This window comes from Rhamphochromis longiceps, linkage group LG19 (genome assembly GCF_057381845.1).
Source record: "Rhamphochromis longiceps isolate RC_006_pf linkage group LG19, R_longiceps_female_GT1.1, whole genome shotgun sequence".
Taxonomy (NCBI): Eukaryota; Metazoa; Chordata; class Actinopteri; order Cichliformes; family Cichlidae; genus Rhamphochromis; species Rhamphochromis longiceps.
The window spans coordinates 13,066,968-13,081,006 of record NC_140575.1 but is presented as its reverse complement, the minus strand read 5'-3'; the positions used below and the strand labels follow the sequence as shown (position 1 = coordinate 13,081,006).

Genomic DNA, 14,039 nt, shown 5'->3' with positions numbered 1-14,039 from the left:
TCCAATCCCTACTTCTACGCCTTGGGCCCTATTTGAATAATCTCCTCGCACCTAGGCGTGAGACTCCTCGAGCATCCCCCCACCCCAATTGTACACCTGCGCTAACTGAAAAGAACAGTTTCATATGAAAAGCTTCATTATAAACTAATCTTATTGTATTTTGGTTGGGGCAGAAAAAGGGGGGGGAGAACTATAAAAGGAATGTTTGGCGCTCTTCCTTGGTGCGCTTTTCATTACGCACATACTCCAAAGTGCTTATTCCACTTCAGCTGAGCTCAAATCATAATCCATTTTATTGCGTTGCATTCAAGGAATTTATTGCCTAAGCCTACATATAAATTTTGACTATTTTACACCGAGAACACCAAAGAACACGAAAACGTTTAGAAATGAAGTAAAATCTCGTTTCAGCAAAAATCTCTACAGAGATTTAAGGCAGATTAAACCATTAACTGATACAGGATTAAATATTATTCTGCCATAGCTCTGTTGCTATATAAATCCAAGAACACGTGTTTATGGCTTACATAAATGATAAGACACAGTTTTAAACCTTTCTGATGTTCACCTGAAGAGGATTTCTCTTTCAGCTTTGCTTAGTCCACAGAAAAAGCAGCGAGATCCGTGTAAATGACCGCAGCATGTTTGATATAATTGGTCATTTTAAACAATATCAAAACTTCCTACAAGCTAAAGTTTACATTTTGTCAGTACTAAAGTCCTTACCTCTTTCCCAACTAATGTAGGTGATATTTGCACAAAGGCACAGTTTAACCTGATTTCTTAACCTGGGAGACCGAATTACTGTTTCTAAATGTTTTAATTAGTGTCGAATACGCCAGGCACAGCTTCAGAGCGCCCTCTCTCGGATGCCACCTCCGACTGGCTCTACTGTCTGTGGCACGTAAAGTCATCCTTTGAACTCAAACGCCCGTTAAAAAAGAAAGCTGCGTGTTTTTTCTTTAGGTTGACTCAAAAGAAGAGATGAAAAATAACCGAAATCAAGAAAAACACGGAAGTGATGACGTTACAGCCCACATTCTTTTATTTAAATAGGTCGTTTGAGAGTGCGCGTGGGTGTATAGGCAGACAGCTTTTTTGATTTTGCTTGTTGGGGGACCTTTAAAGCACGAAACTCCTGTTTTTCATCAGACGTGCAGGCCTGTGTGTTGAGGGCCTCTCATTTTCGCAACCCGTACAGTATTTGTATGACACAAACATCAAGGTGAGGCTGCAGAGCGATGCCAGCCACGTGTCAGTAGTTGTACATCTATTTGACTGCATATTTACGCAAGAGCATAACTATCAGTATAGAGCCCCATTAGTAAAGGCGAGTAAACCTGTCGTGTTGACGAGGGACTAACACAGTCTGCTTAACTTGGAAATGAGATCATGAGAAAAAGCTCTGTGTGTTTGAGGATTTGGGATTGCACCGGCGGAGAGGTGGAAATGGAGAAAGCTGGAGATGGTCAAATCTGCGCTCTCCCGGCTCGACTGAGTTAACAACAATAAGTTTTGTGAAATGTTATTTTTGAAAGGGACAGTCGCTGCAAAATCACAAAACGCTTCAAACAAACAGCCATGTAATATTTGTATATAATAGGGCCTTTATAAAGTGTTGAGGGCGGAAGATTAGGCGCGTTGAATATTTTCGGTGTGAGCTCATTATGGAGTAACTGGATTTCAGAGAAGACATTTTTCGTAGATGTTAAAATATAATTTTTAAAGAGTTTTACAAATATTCTGACGCATTTCTGTTGCATAAATGTGCTAAAAAATCTGATCGTGAATGCTTGCATGGCCAGCAGGTATGTTTGTGTGTGTTACGCAACGATGTGGTGACGCTGAATGTGAAAAATGTTGCATATTTTCTTTAAAAAAGTATGAAAACGGATTTAAAAAGGACCTGGATTGGTTCTGGTACCGCTAAATCCATTATATATGAGTCAAAAATATTATTTCATGAAGTGCTTATTATAAAATTACAGAAACAAAAAACCGTGAGCGTTTTAAAAGGGTCCTTGACCTGTGTAACATTATGTTCCTGAACGAGACGTGAAGCTAAATCCATGGTTAATCATCAACTTTCCAGAGTCCTCTGACATGAGTGAAGGTCACATTTTGGAAAAACAAAAAACTCGTGCAGGGCTTTATGCAGATGTATTTTCTATTCAGTGTATTTTGTTTTTCTTCATTATTCTTTGGTGTAGTGTTTGCATCCTCACCCCAGAACAATAACTGGCCTTTTCACAAAAAAAATGTTACCTCCTCTCCATAGCAGACACTACATATCACTCTGACTCTATCTCACACGCTGTACAACTGCAACATTTTTATTTATGACCCACTCTGACTGTGTCAGTGGAATGAGGTAGCCAAAGAAATCACACGGTAAATTTAATATATGGTGGCTGACTTCAGTTTTTAGAAACAGAACACACACAAAAAACAAGTAAAGAAAAAGTGTCAGCAAAGTAGTGACAAAATGTGGAGAATTTCAGAAATGTGAGCTCCGAAACAAAGTTTAAATGTTCCAGAGAATCAGAACAAGTTCCTCCCGTGGTAGCTTTAATTTGAATTTTAAAAGCCAGAGTAGTTAATCACTGCCTCTTTATGGTTGGTACAGAAAAGATGATTGAATCACCAAAGACTGAAAATCTTGCGTTGCGTTACACTCGGCTTAAATTCAGAAGGTTAATTACACGTGCATGTATATACTTGTAAGCTGGTCTGTTAGTGAATAAAAAATATGCCAAGTATCCATTCTTCTAGCGTAATTATGTAAAACGGGACTAAAAAAAAGCCGCAATATAAAATGAAAATCTTTATCCAAAGATTTCAGAGTCTTTGTGTTGTTTCACACTCAAATTAAAGTAATACTGTAATGCATTTTGCTTATGATTGAGGTTCAGACCATGTAAACCTTTGGGTCAAATACAGGCAGTGTGTTCCCTTCAGTTTAACCTCTGGTTTATTCCATTGACACCAGCTTTAAATATGCACTTTAATAGTTCACTTCAACACACTGAGCAGGGAATCTAATGACCTGACGGTCATTGCTGCAATATGTACAAACCGCTGCCGCGTTTCTTGGCAGTTTTTCTGTTCCCAGCTGAAGCTTTCACAATCCGGCGTGCACTGAAAATGAGGCCAGGACTGCATTGACTTGTACTCATGAGATTGAGTCAGAACACAGCTCAGTGTGTTGTTATAAAATTTATATATTTCCAGTGAAAATTTACTTGAGGCACCTGAAGCAGCAGTGTAGCCCTCTTTCTCCTCCAGTTAGATTTGCCACACTCTTGATTAATTAGCCTTTAGAATGATGGGTGTTACATTTCACACATTTGGGTGTTATTCATTTACTCGTTATGATAAGGGAATCCACTAAGTGGTGAAAATAGTAATGACTGAGTTAAAGAGGTGAAAGCAAAGCACACACGTGGCCCCAAAATGACACCAGGAAGTTTTCTTGGGTGCAGGGCAGGGGGATGGAAACGGATAGATCTCTGCTCGGTGAGAGGAAGGTGGAACATTCCTTCAAACACCCAGGAGCTGTTGGCAGTTATGTGCTAGCTTTAGGTTTCGGCTTTCAAAGTAAGGATTTCTTTCTCAACTGAAATTAAAAGCTCTGCTGAAGAATGCACCTTTTTGTGCCTTTCTACCCTCCTGAGTACACCGAGCCACACAAAACGGCACAGGGCAAAGGGTTAAGCATGTGATTCATCAAAATAAAATTAATAACAAGAGAGTCTTCCTCTTGGAAAGTGCTGGAAAAAAAATGTTTGCAGCCAACTTGCCTGTGGTGACAGTAAACATTCCAGAGCCGGGCTGGAGTTTGGACCTGCCATTATCTGCCACAGCTGTGACAACGCCTGTTGGCTGCAGGTTTGTGGCTGGCCACACTGTGTTTACCTGGAAATGAATCTGAAAAGCGGCCGGACTGGGAAGGCACACAACCTAGCTAAATAAAAACTGAGAGTGGTCATTGCAACGAGATGCAGTGGGAGGCAGTCCAAAGTTATTGCACTGGCCCCAGTGGGTCAGGGCGCAAACACAGGCGTAAACGCAGCAAGGCTGTCCTCAAACACGCACCTTTTGATATTGAGAGGAATGCAGTGAGGAATGCCATTCGATATGTTTTATGTTGACTGTATCCAAGGCATTGTAGATGCAATACTTTCCTCTTGTCATGTTAAAAAAAGAACCTATGTTTACCTCTGGCCTTCATCTGTCAAACAAGGTGACAGTTTATCTATTGGACCACAGGAGTAGAATGAGGAAAATGAAATCCTGAGAGATGGAAGGATCCAATGCACTGAAATAGAATTTTGAGTGTTAATGTTGCTGCAGTTTATTCTTTTGACAGGTCTGGAAATTAATTTGACCGAGAAAAAAAGCTGCTTTATTTGTAATTAATACATGATTTGCAAAAACCTTCTAGATTATATTTGGTTTTCAGGTTGTGAGAGCAGCAAAATAATACAAACTTACTGCTGTATTAAGTGTTTTTAGTTCTTATAGCCGCACACTTAGTGGGTCATATAAGACTGAGACACACGTGGGCTTAAATTATGTTATTTAAATGAACCCAATTTAATCTCAACTGAAAGAAGTACAGGCTGAACCCTGTAACACCAAGTATGTCTTTTCAGAGCTTTTCAGACTTCTACATCATCAGTGTGATATTTTATTTTTCCCCAACCAAAATAAATTGATCAAATTATTTTAAGTAATAAACTGACAAAAAGTGCCAGATGAACAAAAATATAATATAAATTAAAACTCATATATGCAAATAGATATTGAATTTGTCAGAAGGTTCAATAAAAACTTAATTTTCAAAATAAATTTGCATTTTTTGGCAATTATTTAATTGCTCAGGCTTTACAGGGTTGCTGGATATAAAGCTGCAGGTTAAAGGCTAAAATACTTATTTTGAGGGGGGAGGGGGGGGATATATACCCACACTCTGATCAGATGCCACGACTCCTTGTGCCTTCTGAACTTTCTACAAAACGTGGATGGGTTGTGTATTAGAGCCAGAAGATTTAATATCACCAAATCAGCACATTGTTATTCATTAGTGGACCAACTGCAGAGTCAATACACATTTAATCACAGACTGAAGGCAATTAGAACAGGAGGAGAGCCACTGGTGCTATGTTAATTAAAGTGCCAGGCTCCCATGGGAAGCACTGTGTCTAAATATCACTACAATCAAGCCCGTGCAAGAGCTTGCTGTTCACACGCGGCCGCCATGCTGTCAGATCCCTGTCAGTGTGGACAAGAGGGCAAACCTGGCCTCGTGATTAAAAAGTTGCGTATCAGTAATGGTCTTTTTAATCCTAAGTGCCCTCAGCGTCTCACAGGGGACAGACCTCTGGTATCGTCCTTTCCGTGACAGTTAAATGAATTCATCAACTATTTTAATCTCGCGTTGATTTGTGAATGATGTTCAAACCTGCAGCACTGCAGTTGTTGCTGGGAGACCTCTCGAGAAAACACATCTCTGAATCTGAGTGGTCCATTTCCTTTTTCCATCAATCACTCAGTCAGTCAGAGTGAGGTTCAGATCTGCTGCAGTCTTATCTGTATTCCAGGCTGATGGGGAAATTCAAGTTTGGGATTACCTCTGACTGCTGACCCGAACCCATCACAAGCAACCGGCCAGCCGAGCGCTTTCATTATCTTCACGCTCCAAGGCTCCGTACAACAAAATCTTTCTCTCGAGCAAGAAATCGTTACCAGCATATCTAAAACACTGACTGTGCACGCTTTGTTTTGCATACATGAGAAATTAAAAGCTGGCGTTGGGGGGCCGGGGGGTTATTTGTTAGAGAGTCGATATCTTCAGCCTTCTTGCAGGCAGTTGTCTGCTTCCTGTATGGACTAAGGGCCCATCCATATGCAGATGGCTAATTTGTAGTGTTTACAGAGGAGCATAGAGGGGGCTGACAACTCATGAAGAGGTCTGAAAGAGCTGCCTTCGTGTCACCCCAGGAGCCTGGTGTTAAAGCCAGCTCTACCAGAGCAACAGCATAAGTGTCCAATCTGTGTTTGCTTACCCGTGGACACCGATGGCTGAGCCCTGGCCTGGGGCCAATAAATTTTGCCTTTTTTACAGGCTCTGACAGCTAACAGGCCATTGGGAACAGGGCCCCAATGACACAGCCACTCAACAGATTAGCACCTCATCAGCCTCCTGCAGCTTCGAACAAATATGGTGCCTGCCTCCTTAAGGACATAATAAGGCGGCCACATCTGAACAACCCCCCAACAAGAAAGCCCCTTCCCCTCTCCAGCCACAAAACTTCCCGGTCTGGCCACAGCTGCTTCGAGGAGGCCCTGCCCAGCCCCTGAGCCCACCCCTACCCCAATTGCTATGATGTGAGTATTTCAGGTGAGCAAATATTGCCACTTGCCTGAGAGTTCAATGACCGTTCCTTTCAGGGGGGTTGCGTATTGCGCCTGCCTGCTTTGCAACAGGGGCAGCCTACATTTTGCCTCACACAACAACCAGATCTTAGGATGGGTCAGGGGAATTCTCCAGGCACAGCTGGAGTCAGCAAATCAAACATACCTACATAGCTCATCTGCATTTTCCCAGACGAGGAAACCATTCCCGGCTTTCATTTCCTCTCCACAGCTTTTACAACAAAAGGATGACTGGATGTCCTTACAAGCCACCACACACACGGCTTTCACCTCCTTTTTTTTCTCCAATATACAGTCTAAAGTGATGCCAAAGCATTTAATTAACGTATTATACAACCTTTCGGTAAATTTCAATTATTAGTCAAACGGTAAACATGCAGTTGATCTTGTGAAGCACTCCCCACCCGTGTCTCCAATACACACCGGCCTCAAGGTAAAAAGCTCTCTGCGGAGGCATTCATTTACCACCTGGGTCTTAATGTGAAAAGAAGAGGGAAGAGTGCTTTTTGGGAGTGATGCCCTTTACAGAGGACACGGGAAGAAAACCGGAGCAGCGTGGCTAACGTGTGGGTTACAGCCTCTTCCAGGCAGAGTGCACTTGACTGATAATACGACAAAGAACATAATGCAGAAACAGGAAAAGATTTCACTTTAATCAGTTTAATATTAAACACCTATCTTGATCATTTCTTTGGCATTTGTGTTTTAGATTATTTATCACAGTCAACATTTACTTAAAGTTCATTATTTGCTGGCCATGGCTGAAAAACAGCTGTGTGAGGACGAAATGCCACACCAACAAGTCCCTCAGATAAAGGCCAAGACCACAGCTAACGAGTACTTGACCAGCCTAGGTAAAGGCTACAGGCCTGTGGCTGCAGCCAGCTGTGTATTGGATCAGAAGATGATGTGTCAGTGCAGAGTGAAGACCACCTTGATCCCCGTTGGAAGTCAAACACAAGTGTGGGTAGTAGTGTCCTGGGAGGCCTTTTCTGCCATCACAGTGAAATAGAACTGGCCCAGAGAGCAAACAAGAGCCATCCCCATCTCTCCCCCCAAGCCCAGCCCGACCTCATCCGGGTGATGGGTTTTTCTGTTGTTCTGTTTGTTTGCTTGTTTGGTCTGAAGCTCATGGATACCCAGCATGGAGCGGAGAGGAGAAGCGGAGGAACGGATGACACGGAGCAGAAGCGAGAAGAAGCGGCCGTGGATGGGGGTTGCGAGGGTGCGTGACACGCGGACCTCCCCTCGAGGTGACGAGAGACCTGCCGAGAAGCTACCAGGCAAAGCTGCTCAACAAATACACACAGACGCTAGGATCAAGGCAACAAAGACAGATCGCTGTCTCTGATCCTTCAGCAGATGTTATTTCTGTGAGGGATCTTGTAGCTCGGTCTTCATGTGTAAATTTTATATCAGCCTTTCAGATGTGTGTCATAGTCTCCAAAAGAAGCTTCTATTCAGCTGTGATATGTGACTGATAACACTGTAGTTTTCAGTATATGCAAAGGCAAATTCTTAATGTTATAGACTGTAATACATTGATTATATATTTCTCTCATTTGTAAAGAAATAATAATCTGCTGGTTCCAGGATCATCTGTTTTCAGTAATAGCCACAACCAGCCTTCCTTTCAAATTTGAGTGGATAAACCAACAGAGAGTGACACCTCCTGGCAGCAAAGAGAACAGTTTTCTCTTTGGATACAGACAAAGTAAAAATACTGACACTGCTTAAGACTATCTAACAGTCTTGTTCTTCCATTCTGATAACGTCTCATAACACCGCCCTGTATGATTAGCACTCTATACTCAGTAACGTCATCCACGTAACTTCTGTGTCCTGGAGAAAACCCATCAGAACTGTGCAACTGATGCTAAAATCATCTTACAGTTTCACAATAAATATGACAGCAAGTGTTTAAAGACACTTTATAGGCACGTCGCTCTTGAGTAAATGATTTGTTTCTGGTTTGATTTTTCCAACAAAAATTCAAAAGCACAGTGTAAAACTTTCAAAAAAATCCAGCTTCTGTAAAAAGTTTAATGTACTTTCCTTATTACACCTCTGTAAGCTACACACAGGGCCATGAATGGCTTCTACAAAATAATGAAGTTGAGCTCAGAAAAAGGAGTAACACGGTTAAATGTTAGGGTTGAAAAAGTAAAATGTGTTTAGATAAGAGCAAAGGTTTGCTGGTGCTGCATGGGGCCACGACAGGTTAAAGGAACGCATGAATGACTGAAACCTTTACACCTCTGGGCAACCAGACGAGGGAGACATTGCCTGTTTTTTGCCTGATTCTTCTTACGCTGTATCCTCTAATTTAACGAAGACGAGCTACACTTTATTATGAGGTACGGTATGCGTTTTGAAAGAGAATAGATTTAAACGGTCCTGTTGTATTCGGGCCTGTTCAGCGTATCAGAGCCTCCGTGTCCCCCCCTCAGAGGTTAACGGGGTCATAAGGACTGCAAAGGAAGTGCACATCTTGAAAGCATTCATGCTAATAGATAGAGGTGAGCAGTATCATGTATCCTTAGAGAGAGAGGAAAAAAGAGCTGCAGCAGGGATAGTTGTGATTACTTCACAGTCTATATCCAGTGAAGGAAACTTCAAACACTTTTCTAAATTATTGACAGCTGTCTGTTCCCTGTAGCAGTTTATTGTGGGCCTACCTTACAATAGGCCCATCCATTACACTGGAGCTGATACTCGAAGGGATCTGTGATAGCTTTCATCCCGAGTGTTTTCAGAGTTTTCCACAACCCCCTTCCTCACTACCGCCCTCTTTAACTATGTCATTACTCTCTTGTGGCGAGTGGCTGGCTCAGTAAACTGCTCGGTGTGGTGCAACAATCACATCCAGCTGCTGTGAACGGGATCCGACATGTGAAAGCACGACGCACGCGCACATCTTGATGAATCACACAGAAAACTACGAGCCACTGCTGCCTCTGCGCACACATCCAAAGCCCGTCTTTATCTTTTATTGCACCTGGAGCCGTGATCTCCAGACAGCAGGTATATAACATAATACACCGCTAAAGAAAGCAGTGTGAACAGAGAGGATTTCAGAAATTTACCAAATGTTTCATTTAGGTTTTTTTTATTTCATTGGTATGTACTGAAATATACAAAACACTGACACCTGCCAATCCAGCGGCAACAAAGACAGAGAAAGGAAACTGGAACATACTCCCAAACACACCGACGGAGCAAATATAAACTCGCTCCCGTGTGAAATGATCGGACAACATAATGAACGTGGAACTCCTGATATTTTGTTCTGTTTAAAAGCCAGTTTCGCCCACGTTGGTGATGAAACATTTCAGATAGCTGGGTTGAGGTCGAATAGTCGTTTTTTTCAAGGAGGGTGTGATAAGTGTTGGTTGAATTCTCTGCTGAGGAAAGGTGACGTTTAGGACACACGCTGACCTTCATTTAAGAAATGTGGGGACACGGCGGCTTCCCATAATTCAAAGCGTTGCATCATTAGATCAAAAATCATCTTATGCCATAACATCCTAATATGTTTATGTTTTGAATCTTTAAGAATATATTAAAGCTAAAGCTGAGAGGTAAAGCACTTTTTAACGTGAGTTTGAAGCGTTTGTTGAAAATAAAGAATAGACTAAAATTATTAACTGTGTATCATCAGACTGAGCGTTAATGCTTTCACAGCTGAAGACAGCTCAGGTAAACTGGAACATCTGTTTAGTTTGAAGAACAAATAAAAAGGAGAACAGGACGAGTAACCGTTCTCAACGTGACAAACGTGTTTTTCACTGCGATGTTTAACTGCGATTTTTTAAAAATATTATTCATCAAATGTGATTTCAGGAGCTGTGTTGTCAGGGGCATTTGGCACTGGTAGGGTCTCCCAAGGCAAATAGGTTCTTGGTAAGAGCACAGATTTACATTTACCCCTATGAAACAAACATCATGGGACAAGAGCTCAGGCCTGAGCCCATGGGGTCTGGCCGTGTACTCGCCGCCCTGTGAGCCTACCGCCCGAAGGAGGCGCCACAGGGTCGATCTCTGGTTGCTGAAACGGCAGACTGACGTGGTAGCAGCAATGATGAGGACGCTGTACCAATCTGCTGTAACGAACAGAAATCTGAGTGTAAAAGTGAAGCTGTGATTACGTTTCCTACGCTCACCCATGGCCACGAGCTGGGTAAGAATGAGATCGCAGATGGCAGAAATGAGCTTCCTCCAAAGGGAGGCTGTACTCTCCCTGAGATGGGTGAGGAGTTTGGTCATTCAGGAGCTAGTTGGGGTGGTTTGTGCTTCTAACTAAGATGTTTTCTTAGTGCCTACTAGAAGAGGTGTTTTGGGCACACTGGGGGAAATGTATCTCTCCGCTGGCTTTGGCATGTCTCAGCCCTTACAGGAGCTTGCTGGTGACAGAGAGGTCTGGGCTCTCCTTAGACTGCCCCCCACAACCCAAACTCAGAACAGGAGCAGCCAGTGGGCGGATGGATGGAAAGATTTTCTATGTTTATACAGCCAGCATGAAAGCAAAGGGTGAACTTGATCTTAATCAACATTATTCATCATCGAGTGCTAAACAGCCTAGTGTGGACACACCAGGTTCTCTGTGAATTCTCGTGCACACCTTTCCTTCACCTTGTGATGTTTTCTTAGAGAAACAAGAACATAGGACATGACTTTTTGACTATTCGACCGCAACCCCAGAGAACATCAAAGAACACGTCCCAGCACTGGAGCGCTTCAACGGTCACATTCAAGAAAACAGTGAAAGTACAAAAATGTGATGCCGAACCAAAGAGTCCGTTCCTTGTTGTATTGCATTCAACTACACTTCAGGGTTACGGCCTTCACAAAAGATTCACAAAGTCAAAAAAGGAAAACAGTTGAAAGGAAACAGCGAAATGAAATGTAACATATTTGGTCAGGGTTTGTTGGTTTCTCTCTCCGAGAGCAAGCCGATAAAACTTGCACACTACTAGCTGCCATGAACAGATCACACTCTGAACACACGTAGGTTAAAAACACCTGCTGGGATCTGAGACAAAGGAGCTAATACTGCGTGACACCGTTTCTAACTTTGAATATTGACGGGAAATGTAAAAACAGTTTGCGTTCTGTAGCAGTGAATAGTGTTTTCTATTCAGTTGCTATGGAAATTGGTAATATAGTGCAAAAACCTACCACAATTACTAAAATACATTAAAAAACCCAGACAAATCTGCGTGATAGTTCCAGTTTCATGCCACAGGACAGTCTCACAAACAGTTTAGAAATGAGAACAAACTCGTGTGTTTAATTCTCAGGCTGTAAATCCCTTGCGAAAAGTGCCCTTTAATCCCGGCGTAAGCGCTTCACGCGACTCCTCTCTTACATCACGAGCACGGCCTTCATCCAGAACTGTGCGTGTTCATAAACATTGTTCTGCTAGTCCTTAAAAAATGAACCAAGATTGAACAAATTCATGGAATGTTTTCGTATTATTATACACCAAGGAAGAGGGAGCACTCGCCTCCTGTGACAGTGTCTTAATGCGTTTCTGTGACACGCATCTCCGCCTGCTTGTAGCGGTGCTTCACACTACAACCTCTGCTGGGTTTTCCCACTTTTCCAGCCTCTCCACCCGACTGGCTTATCTCTGTTTCGAGAGTTCTGGAGGGAAAACCTGCCACTTTCAAAGCTTCATGAAAACTCTGTGAGATACATGTGGTGTAGCAAGTCTCCCACTCCACTAGGGGTCCTCTTCCATGTCGTCCAGGTTGGGAGCCATGATAAAATGTTTAGGGTAAACAAGACTGTGCTCGTCCGCGTACTCCTCCCAGCGTGCGTCGTCGCTCTCGTGAGTGATATAGCGCTCGCCTCGCCGCGTCTCAAACTCCCTCAGGTCCAACCACGTCTGGTAGTCCTGACCAAAACAGACATGAAACTGTCAGTAAATCTGGCTCATTGTGGAGAAGCGGCTTCACATAAACTGATTCAGAGGTAAATCTGCATTCAGCTCACAGCATTTATACACAGTTTTCACTCCCTTTACTTTTCGGGCTTCCCGGTCCAGGTCTTGGCCACGTAAGCCAAACGCTGTTATTGACACAGTGTACTGATGTGCAGGGACAGCGCTGTTGTGGTTGTTTGACTTCTAGTTCACCACCAGGAAGTTTAATGGTGACATAACCACAAGTGGGCGGAACCTTTAACTCTATTCATGTTTTCCATGCTCTGACTATTAATGTTCACACAACTCATCTGTAGATTATTTTCAATGAAGGGAATTGATGACTTGACAGAATTATGACTCCGAGAATTAGCTCGAATTGCAATTTAAAGAGAGGAAAAAGCAAATGAGTCATACCTGTAACCAGGGATGGCTGAGACACTTGTCCACGCTGTACCTCTTTCTCATTTTGACTTGGAGGAGATTGTTGATCAGATCTGTGGCTGCGGAGGAATTAAGAGTACAAGAAGTGTAAGTGAACAAGATAAGTCAGAGGTGGTTTTGAGTTAAAGGGAACAAGACCTGCAAAAAGATATATCTATCAATATATATATATATATTCAGTGTTTTTACCGCATAATATACTATATACAGTGAGTGGGAGGAGGTGCAACTTGGGCAGTTGGGGAGATTTGAAAGTGATTCATTTCAACCACAGACATAAAAAAGCTGACATAAAGTTCAGATGACCCAGACGTGTGGGTGGGGAGGAGCTACATGTGTGAATATCATTTAAGTTACAGGTGCAGCAGGCCGCCAACGGCTCACAGACGAGAAGGTCAGATTAGATCAAACATTTCTGAAAGCAAACAAACAAGTAGCTCTTTGTCTTCATACCCTCTGCAGAGATGTCCTTCCAGGGCGTAGGAGGGTACATGAAGGCCGCATTCTGGATCTGATCATTAATGTCCTCGTCCTCGTTAAACGGGAACGTGCCGCTCAAGCTGACGTACACGATCACTCCCACTGACCACATGTCTAAGGAGCGGTTGTAGCCTTTGCTGCGCAGCACTTCTGGAGCGAGGTAAGCCGGAGTTCCTACCACCGACCGCCGGAAGGACTTCTCCCCAATGATACGGGCAAAGCCAAAATCACACAGCTTCACCTGGAGAAGAAAAGCGGCGTGTTAACGTACACACGCTTGCGGACACACAGCTCCACACATGCAAAACACATAAATATATATGCTCTCACCTGAGGGAAAGGCTCTGCAGAGGCCAGCAGTACATTCTCAGGCTTCAAGTCACAGTGAACAATGTTTTTGAAGTGCAGATGTCTCAAGGCCACAAGGATCTGTTGCAAACACACAAGTCCCATAAGCACAGATTCAGCTAAAAAGATCAAAACACTGTAAAGTCTGTAAACCGTACGCTATGAACAGAGTGCTGTTTGTGTAATGTATGGAGGAGACTCTATGGTGCTGCCATGTGGAAAAATAGTAGCAATATAAACATACTAATGCCCTTAAATACTTGCATCTTTACCAGCACTGCCATATAAGGGACACATGATCTCATCTCATCATCTCATCTATATTCACAAGGCCTATTGTAAGTGAGCGCTGCATGCATGTCTGCCCATGGCCCTGCCCCAAGACCACAGAGGGCCTGGCTCG

General features: G+C 43.0%; 1 protein-coding gene across 2 annotated transcripts in view; it reads right to left on the bottom strand.

The window, feature by feature from the left end:
• Positions 1–9,546: 9,546 nt before the first annotated feature.
• prkd3 (protein kinase D3) overlaps positions 9,547–14,039 on the bottom strand; it is a 36,198-nt gene continuing 31,705 nt past the window's right edge. For both annotated transcript variants that reach the window (XM_085390990.1, XM_085390991.1), the window contains exons 16-19: positions 13,619–13,717; positions 13,262–13,529; positions 12,782–12,867; positions 9,547–12,337 (exon numbers count right to left, since the gene is read on the bottom strand). In XM_085390990.1, coding sequence (XP_085247116.1) covers positions 12,164–12,337; positions 12,782–12,867; positions 13,262–13,529; positions 13,619–13,717 — 627 coding nt within the window. In that variant the 3' untranslated portion in view covers positions 9,547–12,163. The remainder of the gene's footprint in view (positions 12,338–12,781; positions 12,868–13,261; positions 13,530–13,618; positions 13,718–14,039) is intronic.